Below are 19,626 nucleotides of genomic sequence, written 5' to 3' on the forward strand. Positions count from 1 at the left end.
AAAAACAAAACACCTCTAAAATGTATATAGCAATAATGCTGCATTTATAAGGTCCCGACAAATTTTGATTGATTATTTTAATCCAATTTCAAAGATAGGTATTTAGCCAAAATACTGTTAGAAAAGTTCTTCAGCTTCCAAGCTTCTAATTTTGATTCGTTCTTTCGATCCATTGTCCACAAAAATAGAGACTATTAGATATTGAAACTTCTTAAAATCGGTTTGTTTCACTGTACAACATCTCTGTACATCTCCAAGTAAATCTTTACCTTATGATGCTGTATCACAGCCGAGGCTTTCCTTTTAGCAGACATGTTCCTTTCCTTCTCGAACAACTACAACACCGCAGATTCGCACAACTTCCTCAAAGATATTCCTTTCAATCCATCTTTAACCACTTTACTCCCAATATAACACACCAAAAACTACCCCTCTTCGAGACACTCAGCGCCTTATTATGTTGTAGAACCTAGAAACCGGGCCGCGTAAGATTGAGGTTAGGAAGCACGATGGATCGGCGTGACGTAAAAAGCATTACGACCGTCGGATCGCCTGCCTGGGCACGACTGAGGCGGCATTGGCGCAGATTGAGGGGGGAACACATAACGGGTAGGTGTCGGCGTCTTAAGGCATGCGTGCGCTCTTTTTCGACCGTCCGTCGCGACGCTGTGGGGAACAGACGGGGGGGGCTAGGAAGAAGAATGACAACGACGGCGAGGGGGGACTTGGTGGAGAAAAAGTCCAGGTGGATAGGAAAGGAGAAGCAAAGGGGAAGTGGTCAGTCGTTCTCGAGTTCGGACGTTGCTGTAGGGTTTGTGTTTTTTTTGTAGGGGGTGGTTGGTGGTGGTGGTGAGAGGTTTTCTTTTTCTTGCTGGTTTTTGTGGGAGAAAGTGAGGGATTGGAAAGGAGGAGGGGGTTTCGTTTGGAGAGTGATGATGCGAGTTTGGACGGTGGGGGGATATTTTTTTAGTTTTTTTTTGTTGTTTGTGTAGTAGTAGCAACACGAAACTGGTGCTTTACTTTGCTGCTTCAATGTAAATTCTATATATTCAAGGCGATATATATATCTTAAATAGAAACAATAAAAATGCATACAGCAATTCAATATTGGATCTCTTCACTTATATGCGCAAAAACAACAAAACGATTTTTTAAAAATAGTGATAACTATACTAAGTATATACAAGGTGACGCAACTCATCCGTCTCGGTTGATTATACGAAAACGGAAAGATGTAGAAACAAAATTTTTTATGGGTATATAAAGCGAGGCAATGTGCATAATTTAAAATTATTTTCAAATGTACAGGGTGTGTCAGAACTAAGATCCATACCAAAGTTAAATTTTTTCTTATGGAACAGATTTCATTTTTGGATTCTTGGACATAAAATAAGGCATTTATTATAAGGGTTTAATATGTTTGAATGCTTTGGTTGTGAATGGTTGTGTCAAATTCTATAGAATCTGTATATTCACAATTAATTGACATTTTATTGAAAAATTGCTTTTTATTCAAAATCTGAGCGAGATAGATATAGGAAACCCTAATATAGTTTGAAAGAGCATTTAAATCTGCTTCGAGTCACTTTAAAATATACATAGTGTTGCATTTGAAATAACAAAAAGTTTTTATGTAAAATAAATATTTAAAATAGACCAGCAGGTTTTGATACCCCTTGTATACATTTCAAAAAGAAAGAATTTTCATTTATTTCAGAGAGCAATCAAAATTTTTAGTAAAGTTTGTTTCTCTGGCTTAAAAGTCAACACAAGAATTAACTCCGAAATTTAACGTACAGGGTATTGACAAACTTTTTTATTATAGCATACATATTTAAATACCTATCTTTAAATATCTAAAAAACCAAAGCATTCAAACATATTAAACCCTTATAATAAATGCCTTATTTTATGTCCAAGAATCCAAAAATGAAATGTGTTCCATAAGAAAAAATTTAACTTTGGTATGGATCTTAGTTCTGACACACCCTGTACATTTGAAAATAATTTTAAATTATGCACATTGCCTCGCTTTATATACCCATAAAAAATTTTGTTTCTATATCTTTCCGTTTTCGTATAATCAACCGAGACGGATGAAGTGCGTCACCTTGTATATAGTTAGTATAGTTATCACTATTTTTAAAAAATCGTTTTGTTGTTTTTGCGCACATAAGTGAAGAGATCCAATATTGAATTGCTGTATGCATTTTTATTATTTCTATTTAAGATAATTCTAGATAACAATGGCAAGAGAATTATTGAACTCTCATTGTTTAAAATCAATGACACACTCGTGAAAATAAAAATACCTATATAGATATCTACAATGAAATCGATAATATATTGTTTCAAAGCACTAAAATACCGTATGATCGAAAAAAACCACGTCCAATTGGCTGGGAAATGACGATCGATGACATTTCCCATATAAATTTATATATAAAATTACAGCGATCTTCATTTCGTAACCATCGCTGACGCCGTTTTATCTCGATCATGTTGTATATTATATGAGGGTAATTTAAATGCATTGTTATTTGTAATTTGATTGTTATTTATTTAAAAAAACTCTTTTACATTTCATTTAAGTTCAAAATAAGTTGTTCGCATATACCAAATATTACAATCATAGGTGTAAAATTAACCGAGTAATTAGGAAATAACTTCATAAAAGAACTTCGTTTTTCTCAAAACTATGTTTTGTGACTTAATATAGTTTGCTTCTGGGGTACAGATTAAAGGATTCAATCCCGACGTTTTTTATCGGATTTTTTCAATCTCGGGATCCCGGGAAAATAATGACAGATCCCGGGATTTTATATAATATAGTAAAACGCTTTTTTTAAGGTTGTATATGCAAAAACTCTTTTAGTTGAATTCCTTATAGCGCCGCCGCCGCGCGCCGCCGACAAGTGATACGCCGGTGATTCCCGGAATAATAAAAAACTTTTGAAACAAGAAGTAGCAAACCTCTTAAAACGACTAGATATAACAAGTAAAATCATATTAGATTCTGCAGATAGTTCGGAATCGGATGAAGATTTGCCAGTTGCTACTATTCAGAACAGGTACCAGGCCTTAAATGATGACGTGTCATTTTCGGAGAGGCTAGATGAAGCGTTAACCAAAAAAATGTCAAATAGAATGACAGTGCCACCAGTAACAAAAACTGAAAACTTGGAAGCCCAAATAAAAAATTAAATGGATACGTTCCAGAAGAGTGGACAACGTGGAACAAACTTACAACAAGCTTTTGATTTTTTAAGTACAATATCGCCTACAAGTGTAGAATCGGAAAGCTGTTTTTCGTCAGCAGGCTTGATAGTTACAAAATTTCGTTCTGCTATGGCACAGTAGACTTTATTTTTTTAAAAATATGGAATAATATTATCAGTCCAGTTTCTTTTTTGTTTTGTTTGAGATTTTTAATGTTTGTTTAATGTTGTTTAACAAGAATATTTACTTATTTTCTGTTCCAAAGACTTTGTTTTTGTTTTAACTAATTAACGTTAATTTTAATAAAATGTTCTTTGAAAGTAACATTGGTAACATAATTACTGAAATCCCGAGATTCGGGGTTAAGAATCCTGGGATCCCGACAACATAAAATTGTCCGGGATTGAATCTCCTAGTACAGATATAGTTTCAATGTAAATATTCATACAATAACTAAAAAACTGGTCATAATAGCTTTTTTCCATAGCAACTGTTAAAATTGCCTTACATCTATCAAAAATAGTAGATAAAATAGTATTTTAACCGCAAGTTTAGATTAAATGATACTTTAACAGCGAGGATAGGTTAAAAACTTTATTTCTTCTTGCACGTTTTTTTAATTGCTTCCATTTTTGAAAATTTTTGTATTCCTTTTCAAAAGTTATTCGGGATTTAAATGGAAGTAGTTTGGATATGGCGTTTGTCGCCTCAGCCTGAATATCTGTTGGTAATTTACTTATTTCGTTTTGAGCCATTTCTGGCTCCAATTCAATCAGCAATCGACACGAATGAGAATTAAAAAATATTGACTCAAAACTGACAATTAAAGAGACAGCTTTATTTATTTGTCAAATTAAATAGAAACCAACGCCAACCCAGCACAATATTTTTTCTACTCGTAATAAATTCCTTGAAATAATAATTTCTGAATATTTTTAAAACGTAACTCGCTATGGAAAAAAATATTGTTTTATACACGACGATAAAATTGCATTATCGTCTTCCGAAATCTTTTCGGTCGACGATAAAATACCATTTTATCGTCTTAAAATACCATTTTATCGTCTTGTATAAAAAATAACTATTATTGTCCCCATCGCAAGAACTCCACCACCATAACCGCATGTAGCCGGAGCTCAAAGTTGAATCGTGAAATATCTTCAGCGCGATCGAAACCATTAACTTTTAATTGCCCGTTTTTCATCTAACACAATTTTTCCATTTCCAGCCGGCACTCGTCTGGTTCTAGCCTGCGGACACCCCAGGAGATTCCCGTCCGGCAAACCCGTCAGCGTCCCCCATCATCCAACTAGGACATCCAAGCTCCCTTCCTCTTGCTTTCCTCCTCATCACTAATTGACGCACCGACGCGTTAAACCCTCCAAGGAGGGTTTCGTTCGTCTATCTCTGTCTTTCACATATATCTGTACCCGTCTGCTTGTTAGAGAGGGGCAAATCTGTTATTTTTATGTAATTGTTACAATCGGAAAGAAGAAATAGCCACCTTATGTGATAGTCAAGCAGCCTTAAAAGTGATCAACTCAGTCGTCATCAGTTAGAAGTTGGTCAAAGAATGCTTAGAGATAGAGAAGCTGAACAAAATAGGCAAAGAAAAAAATAGTCTTCATCTTCATACTCTGGGTGCCAGCCTGTGTTATTTCATTTTCATTCAAATTTTTGAAATTGATTTTCCCACGAAGACGGTTAAAATTTCCCATTTTTTCTAAAAATTCCCACTTCTTCTGTTTCTTGAGTTTAAATCCAATATAGTGTCGTCAACACAATATTACGTTTACTATTATGTTTTTAATTAAAAGTTTAAAAGTTTTCCGAGATATTCGAAACAAATTTCAAAATATACTTTTCATCTTTTTAGGATCGGCAAAAAAAAGTTTTTTAATTTCACTCAAAATGAGTTACTTGGATCCTAAATGACCTAAATAGTCTGTCTGTCTGTCCGTCTGTAACACATTAACTCAAAAACCGCTGAACCGATTTTAACCAAATTTGGCACAAAAATACTGTGGCACCCGAGAATCTGGCCATTAGTTTTGGTGGGGTGTGGGGTTGGTAAGGGGGTATGGGAGGGGGTTAAACATTTTAAAAAATCGTAACTCCAAAATTACAGTAGCTAGCGAAACGCGGTTTTCAAATTAAGATTAGGAATAATATGTGCAACAAAATCCATACATATATAAAAGCTCAAAGGGTTTTTTGTCACATCCATCCCGCCGAAACTGCTTTACCAATCTTGATGATTCTTTTTTTAAATGAAAGGTATATATGCCTAGATTTGTTATGAAGTATTTTTAAATTGTCGAATGGCTATTTCTTTGTGTAAATCGACTAAATATTAAAACATACCTGAAAAACAACTACACACAATACCTCCAGAAATAAATTATTTGTCATTGTCAGTGGTTTGTCAGTTAGATTATATATCAAGTTTTTAGATATTTTAGGGATCAGTTCATACAGCCAGCTTTAGATACATAAATATTAGAACAAAGGTTCGTTTAAACGACATTAGTGAATTAGCTACACAAAGCGATTTTAGGAAATTCATCCTCGTAGAGAGTAAAATTAAGTCGGAACAATTTGTTGTATGAAAATTCCTTACTATGTGGTCTAGAAGAATGAAATCCTACAAAAAGAATTAGAAGAGATTTTTAAAATTCATCAACCAAATGTGTAAAGTTAGTAAAAATTTATATAAAACTTGGTGACCTCTGGATTATACACATAAAAATTGGCACAAAGGATCATTTAAAAGACATCAGTTAATTATTTGGATAAAGCGATTTTTTGAAATTTATAATCTTAGGGAGTAGAATAGGGAATGAAAGTTTGCTGTACGAAAATGCATTACTATAACATCTAGCAGTATAAAATTTTATACAAAGGTTTATTTAGTGACACATCAGTAATATAAACGAAATATTTCTTCTTCAATTATCCTTCAAGGAATAAAAAATAACTATAAATAGAGTATTAGTGCTCTTAACAAACCAAAAAAAGTGATGAAAAATAAAAAAAATATCAAGGGAGTAAGTATATTAAGTAAAGCGACAATTGAAAATTTCAAATATTCATTTGAAAACTTCATATTTCAAAACTATTTATTTTAGTAATACAGTTTATATGGGACCATAGGTAGGGGTTCTATCTAGAGGGTAAATAATCATTTCACTATTTATTATTTTGGAGAGATTTAATTTTTTCAGATTTTGCAAAATTTCTTTGAAATTGACTTTGGTTCGATTTCGAAAATAATCTATATATAAATACGAAATAAAAAACCGCCCTGGAAGATCGCCATCCACCCTCTATCCTACCATACATAATTAGTTTCAGTCAATGGAAGTAGTTAGAAAAAATTGAAAAAAAGTGTTAAAAAAAAGCAAGATTTCAAAAACATTTTGTAGCCAAAATTGAACTTCTTTGAAATACTTTGATTTCGATAACTTCTAGAATTTTTAAGATTTTTTTATTTCAGACGGCTCTAATCAAAAGTTTTTTTTGGTATACAAAGTGTGTCATAAAGTCATATACAGGCGATGAAAAAATAAAAAACGGTTTTTAAATTTTGAATAAGTACATAATAATATTTAAAGAAAATAAAAATGCTCTTGAAATTGGAATATTGACGGCTTTTTATAAATTTTAAGTAAAAAATATGTAATAAGTCAAAAATAACAATATCGATTTTTTGTCGAGCGAGTCTTAAATAAGTGCAATTATTCTTAGCGGTAGTAGGTATGTATATTTAACCCCAGAAACACGATTATGAGTTTTTTCGCGAAATTTTTTTTGAAAATTTGGAATTTTTTGAAAAACCTTTTGGATTTTTTTTAGTTTTTAGTTAAAAACCATAATTTCTTGATAATATGGCAACATAGATAGGTAGTAGATTAAATTTTCAAGACAAAAAAACCCGAAAGGCTGCAGTGGTTCTCAAAATTTAAGCAAAAAATATTTTTTTTTTGGAAAGTTTTAAAGTAAAATAACTCTAACTAGTTATTTTGGAGTTATTTCAAAAACGGTAAAGAGAAAATATGGTTTTTTATCGAGATCTACCAGCCCTGAAAATATTTGTACTTATTCAAGACTTGCCCTGTATAATACCCAGAAAATCGACAATTGATAACTTTCCTATGAAATACGAGTAGCTCTAAAACTCTTAAAAACATAGTTTAAATAGGGCATTTGTAAGGCTCACTAGCTCTATACACAAAGTAAATAATTTAAATCAATGCATGAACTATTCGAGGTGTAACGCAAACGTAGTCGCGGGAAAAACCTAGTTTGTAATAACATCAAAATCAGTCAAAGTCGCAGTTTTCGAGATATTAATATATTTTAGTATGGGCGGCTATACGTGCCTCCCGGCGCCAATTTTTTTTTTTCGTCGCAAGAAAACTTCTAAAAAAACCAGGAGTGTTCCTGGGATCAAAATATACTATCCCTAGAAATATTTGCACTTATTTTTGCCATATATATTCGAGGGGTAGGGGTACAGGAATAATTATCTAATGACACGAGCGATAAAATCGCGAGTGGATTAATTTCGGGTCGTTTTTTTATCGTCGTGTATAAAACAATATCTTTTTCCATAGCGAGTTACGTTTTAAAAAATATTCAGAAATTATTATTTCAAGGAATTTGTTACGAGTAGAAAAAATATTGTGCTGGGTTGGCGTTGGTTTCTATGTAATTTGACAAATAAATAAAACTATCTCTTTAGTTGTCAGTTTTGAGTCAATATTTTTTAATTCTCTTTCGTGTCGATTGCTGATTGAATTGGAGCCAGAAGTGGCTTAAAACGAAATAAGTAAATTACCAACAGATATCAGGCTGAGGCGACAAACGCCATATCCAAACTACTTCCATTTAAATCCCGAATAACTTATGAAAAGGAATACAAAAATTTTCAAAAATGGAAGCAATTAAAAAATGTGAAAGAAGAAATAAAGTTTTTAACCTATCCTCGCTGTTAAAGTATCATTTAGTCTACCCCAGGGGGGTGACAGTGAAATAGGAAAATTGGAAACAGTCATTAGTGTCATTCCTGTCATTCTCCTCACGACAAGTATGGCCGCCTAGACAAAGATAGCATTGTTTTTGTCTAACTATTGTCTAACTTCACAGTTTAGAATTGACAGATTTCAGTTTCAGAGACAACTTCAGATTTGTTCTGATTTTTTTTTTATTGATTTTTTGTTGGTCCAATAACCCATCTCTACCCAATGTCTAACCTTCTCTTTCTACCCCTGACAGAGGATCGTATGTCCCTTTGGATCCGTTCTGTTTACCCGACTAAGAGCGCACATTGGGGGTCCGGGGGCAAAGGGACGGGTAAGAGGGTCCGGCCGACAGACGAACGGGCCACGGAGGGTGAAAATGGGGGCGCGTTGGGGAAAAGAGTGGTTCTGGCGGGCCGTCACGCAAACAGAAAAATCAAGGCGGAGAAGGAATGGCTAGAGTTTTTATGGAGGATGGGGTAGTTCAATAGCTGACGTTTTGTGGGTTTCTTTTTATCGGTTTTGGATGGTGTTTTGACGTAATCGTTATTATAGAGATGTGATGATAATACGGTAATCGCAAAACATTTTCGATGCACGTCTTCAATCATATATCAAAACTGACACTAAAGCCTCCCAAGTAGCATTTTCACGACTTGCGACCACATGTTTACTAAACACACGTTGGATTAGTTACAAAAAATAGTTAGCTCCCTACCTTGGGTATTAAAATAAATTTAAACGTTTTTATAACGTTGTGCCGACGTTGGACTAGTACTACAGCAAAGTAGAAGCTTCTGCGACGTCGAATAAACGTTGTCTTGTAACCTTTTTGCTTAAGTGATCTTTAGGTGATTCGGACAACGTAGTTACAACGTTGTACAATATAGAGTTTTCCGACGTCAGTTTCAGGACCTATTCCAACGTTATGCAAACGTCGTCTGTTTTACTAATTCCAACGTTGTTTAGATTTCCTTATTCTTACGTTGGTAGGACGTCGAGTCACTACCTTTTTGCAACTGTATTGAACCATAACCTTAAATCTTAAATTTTCACTTCATTGTTCTGTTCAGTCAGACAGTTCAGTGTTTGTGTTTTTATAAAAAAAACTTGATTAAAATGGGACATAAGAAAGGTACATATAAAACTAAATTTAAATATACATCGACAATATATTACCGATGTTTATCCACTCCCTCGTTTATTTAGATTATAGAGGGCGTCACAAGCTAGACTCTAGGATGACTAAATTAGGCAATCTTGCGACTAGTATACTACCTGTTAAGGCCGAACTGCGACTTTATTAGTCCAGTATGCGACTACTCGAACTACTCCATCTTAATCTCCAAAACAACAAAGTGAAAGCCGCCATGTTGTGAAATAAGAAAATGTTTCGTTCCTAAAATAGCAATTCCTGCTTTTTGAATACATTAACTTGAAATATTTGACCCTAAAAAACACGCGGAAACAATTTTTTCGACTGCGAATAAATTATTCTCATTTTACTAAAAAAAAATTCAAGAAATTTTTTAAAACTTCTTTAATTTTAAGGCCCATTAGTATTTTTCAAAGTAGAAACAATACATTTATCAATAAAGTTGTTTGCGTTTAACTTTTTTGCCTTGGGTAACGAGTTACAGAGTCGGTAAAAGTGTTTCAATAATTATGATCTTCAAACATCCTCCACACTTAAATACTTTTGTTTTGTTTTCCTTCACTGCCATCTGACATATGTCTCTAACTAAATCATAAAAATAATATTTTTTACTATAATTATCCCAATTTAGGATAAAACGCGACTTAGACGCCATATTAGTTTTGTATTTCTGTGAATTAGGATTTTAAACAACGTTGCAGTTTGTACTAAATTAGGCTTCTAGCCAACGTCGGTATCCAACGTCGTTTCGACCCAAAAAAATTGTTCTCCAAACTAGTGCAGACTAGGGTTGGCACGAGGTTGTGCCGACGTTGCGCCCCGACGTTTGGTCGCGTGACACAACGTTGTCCCGACGTCCAAATGCTGCTTGGGCTATAAACCTGACTAAATGAAATTTTGACAAAAATGTTTGAATTTGTTGTATAATTTAAGATACCGAGCAGCTCTTTATTTTACTTTATAGTTTTATAGAGCAAATGATTGTAACAGATATTTTGTTTAATTGTTGTAATGTATTATATTGTTGTGTAATTCTCGTTTTTGCCTATTTTCATAGTTTTTCTTTAAATTGTAATTTTAAGCACAAACAGTTCTTTTAATAATTAAATTTTCGAGTTTTTGTATTGTATTTCTTGAAATTGTATATTGAAAATATGCGAAAGCATTTAAACAGTCGAAGCTTGATAAACTGTTTTGAACGAGAACGTTCCCTCCTTTAAGGTGCTTTATTATCTTTGATTGCAGTCAGAGAAGTAAGTTTGATTGGTAAGCACATTATACTACCACCACTTTCAAAGTTATTTCTTCGTTACTTTTTAGCAAATTCTGTGATTATTAGTTTGTGCATTAATGTCACCCTCTTATTTGTTATTACCAGTGTGGTGTTGTAAGTTGTACCAGGTGTCCCACTAATAATAGCTCTCGGCTGTATCTCGAAGTATTAGCCGTAGGGTTTACGGAAAAAATATTTTTAACTAAAGGGGCTATGAGAAATTGCTGGAAATTATTTTCAATTTTGTAAAACGACCGCTAGGAGGCGCAACTGCAACAAAAAATATGAAAATGGAGTTTTACACAATTTTGCCTAGATAAGGTGTACTACAGTAATAGCTTCATAATCTTCAGTAAATTTTGAATATTTTTTGTTAGAACCATTTTCCCCTATCTACCAAAATAAACTGGTGGGGAAGGTTAGATATGTTTTTATTTAAATATTAATAACTCTGGACTGGATGATCGGAATCCAATAAGCGAGAGCTCGTTTAAAGAGCGTTTCTTACTCTATATTGTATCATATAAACAATAATAATAAGCTTTTGAACGTAGACGCTAGGGGGCGTTGTATTACAATTTAACAAACATTGCGCGTTTTTTCAAAAAAATTAAATGCAATAGTATATGTTATTTTAGCTGATAGTAAAGAGTAGTAAAAGCTTAAAAAGTCAACGAAAACCGCATCTTGATATCTTCTTTCAAACCGAAGATATTAGCAAAATTATAATAAATACCAAAAAATATGCCCTTAATTACCTTATTTTTACAACACGGTATCAGTAGCCCTCTTAATTATGCCCATTCTAACAAAAAAATAAGATAGAAACAGTTAGTTTATTTTAAAATCGACGAAATACCAGAATACCATAATACCAGAGGTATTAATATCTAATAATTAAGATATTAATAACATTGAACAAGAAACGATGATGATTCGGTGAAATCATGATAGGCTTTGGAAAAAAGTTGCTTTTGACGTAATAGTATAAACGTCAAATTGTTATTAGATCAACAATTTGATAGTCTTATCAGCGTTTTTTATCTTTTAATTGCTTTTTCAAAATGCTTTTATTATTTAAAATAGTTGAAGTTGTTGGCATTTTGAAAAAGCAATTAAAAGATAAAAAAAAAGCTGATAAGACTATCAAAATGTTGATCTAATAACAATTTGACGTTTATACTATTACGTCAAAAGCAACTTTTTTTCAAAGCCTACCATGACTTCACCGAATCATCGTTTCTTGTTCACTGTTATTAATATCTTAATTATTAGATATTAATACCTCTGGTATTATGATATTCTGGTATTTCGTCGATTTTAAAATAAACTAACTGTTTCTATCTTATTTTTTTGTTAGAATGGGCATAATTAAGAGGGCTACTGATACCGTGTTGTAAAAATAAGGTAACTAAGGGCTTATTTTTTGGTATTTATTATAATTTTGCTAATATCTTCGGTTTGAAAGAAGACATCAAGATGCGGTTTTCGCTGACTTTTTAAGCTTTTACTACTCTTTACTATCAGCTAAAATGACATATACTATAGCATTTAATTTTTTTGAGAAAAATGCGCAATGTTTGTTAAATTGTAATACAACGCCCCCTAGCGTCTACGTTCAAAAGCTTATTATTATTGTTTATATGGTACAATATAGAGTAAGAAACGCTCTTTTAAACGAGCCCTCGCTTGTTGGATTCCGATCATCCAGTCCAGAGTTATTAATATTTAAATAAAAACAGATCTAACCTTCCCCCACTACTTTATTTTGGTAGATAGGGGAAAATTGCTTTAACAAAAAATATTCAAAATTTACTGAAGATTATGAAGCTATTACTTATAGTACACCTTATCTAGGCAAAATTGTGTAAAAACTCCATTTTCTTATCTTTTGTTACAGTTGCGCCCCCTAGCGATCGTTCTACAAACTTTAAAATAATTTCCAGCAATTTCCCATAGCCTCTTTAGTTACAAATATTTTTTTCCGCAGCCCCTACCGCTAATACTTCCCGAGATACAGCCGAGAGCTATTCTTAGTGGGACATCCTGTACAGGATGTCCCATTTTGGTTGAAACCATACGGTATCTCCGTTATTCATGAAGGTAGAAGGGTGCGGTTTACACAAACCTGTGCCCCTTTTTTGTCAAACGGAAGATGCCGTAAACAAAATTTGCATAGCTCTCTTCGTTTCTGAGCTACAGTGTCTTTTTGAAAATTTTGCAATTTGGGACACCCCCTGTATCTCTGGTATTGTTAAAGGTATTGGGACTGTAAAAACTGTTTATTGTAGAACTTTTTACGTAGAATACAGTGGCGTAGTATGTTATTCTACGAAAATAATATTTTTAAAGTCATGAACTAAAGTTATGTTTTCTTAAATGGAACACCCTGTATATTTATAAATTATATCGTCCTATTGCTGCCAAAAGTTACTAACTAACATTTTTCCGAACAACCAAATTCGATCACTAACTATGTTTTGAAGCGGAGAATCGATTTCAAAAGTCATTAACTACGATTTCAGGCTATTTATGTTTTATTTTAATACCGAATAGTTACTAACTATAACATCTTTATGCAATGCAATTCAATTTTAGACGCATTTTTCTCGGAAGTAATAAAAAGTAAGTTAGTGACTTTTGGCAGCAATGGGACGATATGATCTGGCTTGCCATAAGCTTCTCAAAAATGTATAATACTCTATATTTATTGGAATATTTAAAAAAATATATTAAAAGATCATATTTATTAGTAGGCCATGATTGATAATAAAAGAAACTAAAGAATTGTTAATAGTAATACTGCTATCTGTCTCTTGTTTTATTTTGAAAGCCACTAATTAATTTTTTGTATATTAGGGAAACTTAAATCTCTACCGCTATTTGTAAATCTTGGAAGCTATCGTATCGGAACTTTTAAACATTCCCATGAGGCCCGGACCCCAGCTCTCTGGACCCCCCCTAAAATCCATAAATTGGTTTAAAATTAGGCTTTTGGGTTAAAAATAGCACTCTAAAAAGCATATTCTACATTATTTTTTATTTGGCCCCCTAAAATAAATTCCTGTATCCGCCCCTGCCTTTAGCTAATTTACGTGAAATATACATTCAACAGAATCTTGTTAAATTATTATTTCTCAAAATGAATTGGAACCAATGTACCCATATGATGGCAAAAATGATAGTAAAAATAAATATAGAGTAATATATGTATATATTTCAGAAGCTCATAGCAAGGCGGATCATATGATTTATAAATATACAAGGTGTTCAATTTGAAAAAACATAACTTCAGTTCATATTTTCAAAAATATTTTTTTCGTAAAAAAAACAGACTGCTCCACTGTACTCTATGTAAAAAGTTCTACAAGAATCAGTTTTCACCTTCTCGATATCATCCATAATAACGGAGATACGGGGGATGTCCCAAATTGCAAAATTTTCGGAAAGACCCTGTAGCTCAGAAACGGAGAGGGCTATGAAAATGTTGTTGACAGCATCTTCCGTTTGACAAAAAAGTGGCCCAGGTTTGTGCAAACCGCACACTTCTATCTTCACGAATAACGGATATACCCTATGATTTCAACCAAAATGTACACACCCTGTACATCAATAAATAAATAAATAACCCATAATAATGCGTAGAATAATCTTCATAATGGACTAGATTTTGCCAATAATAAAATATGATATAAAAAATAAATAGATTAATTACTAAAATGTTAATTCTTAAATTAAAAATAAGACCAATTTTTTTTAAATGATACTAAAAAATACAATCAAAATTGATGACGTGCATCCGAAATTGTTTTGCTATTACCGTATATAGTAATCAATTTTTACATAGAATATGAGCAAAACAGAAAATGGCATTACCATTGGCTATGTATTACTAGGAAACATAAAGCAATATCTACATTAATCTTGGTCAAACAATCAAAATTGGCAAAGGGAATTTAACAGTCAAATTAATATGAAGGATTTTGTTATATATCTTATATATTATTATCATGGATAGCATTTGGAAGACTCAGCTTTTTGCTTAAAAACATGAAAGATATACCGACGAGCACTAAACGTGGGGTAAGTGGCAACTCTGTTTCAAGGATAAATTAATAAGTAAATAGTTCATTGTTCCGATGTTATGAGTACATTATCAGACCAAAAAACAATACAGACCAAGGTAAAGACGTTTTTCAAAAACACACGCAACCGGCAAGGCCCACGTCGCAAAAATGGCCCGGCATTTCCCCGGCACCAAAGAGCTCGTTCGTTCCTCTATCCCGGCCGCTTCCCTGGAGCGCTTCTCCATTCCCCCCTTTTCCTCCTCCACAGAAACCCTACATTTTTTCCATCCCTACACCCATCTCCCAAGGGCGGCATCCTTACAGTTACAGCGACCTCGGGCTCCGGTCTCACATGTCGACCGTAGCTCCGAAGAGGGCCCCATCGTACCCCTGGGGGCTAAAGGGACCGGCGGGCGGCCGGATGACGTAGAAGGGGGGTCGGAACGAAGTGACGAGGGTGGTGGAGGGTGAGAGGGTGGCAGGACAGGCCATGGGCGTGATGGATTCGGGCTTAATTAGGGCCGGTGGCTTTTTTCCGGGACGGACTAGGATCGATCGGAACAGGGTAAGAGAGGGTAGATGGGGGGAGAGACAGGGTGAGGTTTTTTCGGCTGGGTTCGGCTTGGAGACGTGAAAGGAAAAAAAGGCTAAGTCTTTGCGGTTTTATTTTTTAGTCGATACTCTCTAGAGAATCTATACAGGCTGAGTCTTAAATAAGTGCAAATATTTTCAGGGCCTGCTAGATCTAGATAAAAGAAACACATTTTCTCTTTACCGTTTTTCAAATAAATCTAAAATAACCGAGATATTTTACTTCGAAAATTTCCAAAAAAAATATTTTTTGCTAAAATTTTGAGAACCACTGGATCTGCTCTTGGTTTTCTTTCTTGTAAATTTAACCTATTGTTAGAAATATGATTATATAAACAAAATTGATTTATTTTTGGGAAGATAAGCACGGACCGCTGTCGGTCGCGCCAGTATCACAGCCAGTGTCATGAGACACTTCAGCACGCTCGCGCTCGTTTGAACGCTGTCTGTGTTTATTAAAGTTTCCTGAAATATTTTTTGTGATTTGTAGCTGATTAAATGTGTTGAATTGTAGTATATTGAAAAGGTTCTGTGTCTTTATTATTTTAATTCCAAAACTATTTTCTTTCGTTAAAATTATCAGCTAATTTGAAAATCTAAAAATACTATCAGATAGCCCTAATAAAGTGGCTGTGAGAATCTGTAATTAGTTTTTTGATTTTCTAAAAAGTAACGACAAGAAAAAAATTAAATTGATTTTCAAAAAAATCAGTTTTTTCCAAAAAACTCAGCAATCCCTGGAATTTTTAAATGTTTTTTGATGGCATCTTGGTGAAAATCCCAAAGCGCAACTTTGCCCCAATTTAACCATGTTCGTATCTATTACGGTTACCGAGATACCAATGCTCGTACCTCGAATTTGTAGCACCCTGTATAGACAGAAATACAAAATTATTTTTGTTATTGGTTTTTTAAATTACTTAAGATCGACTTGTCCAAAATTGATCAAATTTGTCATGTGTATTCAGCATTCACTGAGCTGTAAAATAAAAAAAAAAGGAGAGGCAATATTTTGAGAGTTCAATATTTGCATGGGATTTCCTACGTTTCCACTCGGTATATTCTTCTAGAATTTCCAGTATTGTTATTTATTAGAATGTATTTTCTGTTTGTTAAGTCGTTCCAGGTCGTTCTACATTACTTTAGTTACCTAACCTTACCTAACCTTAAGACCTACTTTATTGCTGGCTGTATTTAGTTCGTTAATGTGTGCTTGCAGATCTTCAGGACTATTGGCAATTATAGTCTGTCCAACGACAAGATCCTTGACAGTGATAGATGTGTCTGTCATTTTATTTTCAAAGTAGTTTACTTTATTTTTAGTTTAGTTACAAAGAAATAAGTTGGGGCAATTGGAACGATATTTAAATTTTGAGTGACAAGTGATTACTTCAAAATATTGTGAAAAAAATGTATGAAACTGAAAAAATCTAATCTTGGTTAATTAACTTTAATCTTAATTTTTTCTGCTGTACTAAAATGTATTAATTAACTATCGTGTGATGTTATTTTACAGATACTCCAGTTTTTGGTACCATATACGAGATGGTATACAACTGTATTTGTGGCTAATATAATTCTCTGGCAAACTGTCTGTCTGGCGGCCTCTGTGCACCGAATATTAACTGTAAACTATGGTCTGGGTCAACACTTAATTTTCCCTCGAGTTTTCCTCCTTAATTTAAAAAAACACGAAACACAAGTAACAACACAGTCCAAAATGCAAAATGCAAAATATTTATCATTTCTATTTGACATAATTTGACACAAAATTATAACCTATAATTTGGCAACAGTTGAAAACTCTCAAAAATCTTATTTCGAGTTCATACGCATAGGCGTTCGTTTGTCGTTCATCGTTGCGTCAAACCAGTAATATTGAAATATGATATATGTCATTTTTGAAATACACCAATAAAACTGGTTAAAAACAACAAGAGATGACGCATGACGTATTTATTTATAAACCCATCCATAGTTAACTTAAAAAATATTAGAAACTTTTTTTTAGTGAAATAAATCGATTGGATTAAGTCATCTGCTTTTTTTCTGTCATCGTCTGTCGAAATCTTATTTGAGAAAAAAAAACAGAGTATAGAACTATATCATCAGCGAATTTTAAACGGTTAAGCTCTCTTTAGATGGTTCTCCATCTATTTGCAATTCTTAACATTATTATATTTATTATTGTCATCCTCTGCAATTTGTTATATGTTTGTTATACTAGTACATATGTTAGTCCTGATGTATATATTTCGCGTGAGAATGTGTGCGTGCTCGTATGGGGATGATCGATTTCCATCAGAGTAGCCGTATCCTGCGGTATATCCGGTGTGCCCAATTCCTTCGGGACAAGCACGGAAAATATTGCGCGGGTTTACGATGCACTCCGGGAATAAAATTCGCATCACAGCTGGTAATCCTCCCTAAACGGATAAAAAATGCACATTTTATATAATATGCTACGTCATATATGCGCGTTATACGATGTCAGGAATGGAGTCAGCTAAAAATGGGATTTTAAACGAGATAACATTCCGGAAATTACGGTAGTCCAGTAATCCTAATATTCGTATACAGAGTGTCCCCGGCTGGGCGTGCATTAGAAGTTTCTAGAGAACTACAATATCTAGATCGGAGATTTTTTGCACATCATTGTTTCACAACGAGATTTATTGATCAAAAAATTTTCAATATGGCGGCACTTCCGGAAATACCGGAAGTTGACAGCAACTTTCTTATTTTAAATGGGTGCCCCCATTTTTATTACATACTTAAATTCTTTGTAAAATTTTATGAATTTTGATATAAAACACTCTATACCTAACATTAACCGTTTTCGAGAAAAAAAATATTTAAAATTTTTGAACGAAAAAAACTGCTTGTCAAAAATATGTGTATAGCCTAAACGTCAAATTTAGTAATTACCACAGCTACTGTGCCATAAAGCAAAGACATGTGGCTATCTATTTCAAAAATTGAATTGTTCGAATGTCATATATTAATAACCGTAGCTGTCATGGAATTGAGCGATTAAAAAATTATCATAAATCATTTTTTTTTCAAATAGAAACCCACTTTTTTTATTTCACTAGTGAAAAGGTTGCAGTTCATTACTTTTTCAGTATACATGTTCCTATACCTAAAACAAATCGTTTTTAAGTTATTTAAGATTTAGTTTTAAAGCGAATATTTTCCTTGATTTTAACCAGTAGCCGAGCCAGTAGCCTTTGACTTGATAAATAAATAAATAAATAAATGCCTTTCTTGTCAAAAAATTTTTCAATTTGTAGACAAAGGTAAACTAACAAACAAAGTAAAAAAAACATGGTACACAAACAAACAAACCAAAAATAATAGAAAACATTATACAAATAATAATTGTCAGTCTTATTGTTAAAATAAACATTTATAAATGTTTATAATGTCAAAGAACAAAAAAATAAAAATAATATTCAAAAATATTTAGCTAGTTTATAGTAAAATATCAATGACCTCTAAATAAATTCATTTCGATGTCATTAGTAAATATAGCAATAGCAAACATTAGACCAGTGTTTACAAGATCAAATTTGATTTTCGAAATATAATTCATTTACGGCGTAGAAAGCCTTGTCTAGTAAATAAGAGTTCAATCCTTTGCGAAATGAAAAAAATGATGTTATGGATTTGATTTCAAATGGCAGGTGCATTTTTTTCGAGTTGTATAATATTGAACTTTTAACTAACTCTGAGTGTGGGGTAGGTAGATAAAGATCTTGCTCCGCGGTCCTGAGTGGATAAGTGTGAGATGGCCTTTCTTGAGATGATACATGTTTACGTATTAGGCAAACGGATTCAAATATAAATAAGGAAGGAAGAGTCAATATTTTTAATTTTTTAAAAAAGTCCCGGCAATGAGTTCTGCTGTTTAGTCCCAGTGAATATCGAACAGCTCTCTTCTGGAGCCTGAAAATGCGGTCAAATTGAGTCGCACAACACGCACCCCAGAATGGAAAGGGCATACCTGAGGTGCGACTCAAAAAGTGCATAATAAACAGTTCTAGCCACTGACAAGTTAAGCTCCTTAGAAACAGACCTTAATGCAAAACAGGCAGAGCTCAATTTTTTCGACAAAGCTTCGATATGTATGTCCCATTTCAGAGAATTGTCCACAACAAGCCCTAAGAATTTTACAGATTTGACGACGTCAATGGTGGTGTTGTTAAGTACAAAAGGCTGCAACGAGTTTTTATACGACAGAGCTTTAGTTTTAGAAATGTTGAGACTCAGGAGGTTCGAATCGCACCAAGATTTAAT

General features: G+C 33.4%; 1 protein-coding gene across 1 annotated transcript in view; it reads right to left on the reverse strand.

Annotated features, from left to right (window-relative positions):
- LOC115881915 (nucleolar protein 4-like) overlaps positions 1–550 on the reverse strand; it is a 63,590-nt gene extending 63,040 nt beyond the window's left edge. The window contains exon 1 of the mRNA XM_030899645.1: positions 270–550. Within this exon, the coding sequence (XP_030755505.1) occupies positions 270–314 (45 nt within the window). The 5' untranslated portion in view covers positions 315–550. The remainder of the gene's footprint in view (positions 1–269) is intronic.
- Between the last annotated feature and the right edge of the window lie 19,076 nt (positions 551–19,626).

The sequence above is a fragment of the Sitophilus oryzae genome, unplaced genomic scaffold (genome assembly GCF_002938485.1).
Source record: "Sitophilus oryzae breed Bouriz unplaced genomic scaffold, Soryzae_2.0 scaffold_1111_pilon_pilon, whole genome shotgun sequence".
NCBI lineage: Eukaryota > Metazoa > Arthropoda > Insecta > Coleoptera > Curculionidae > Sitophilus > Sitophilus oryzae.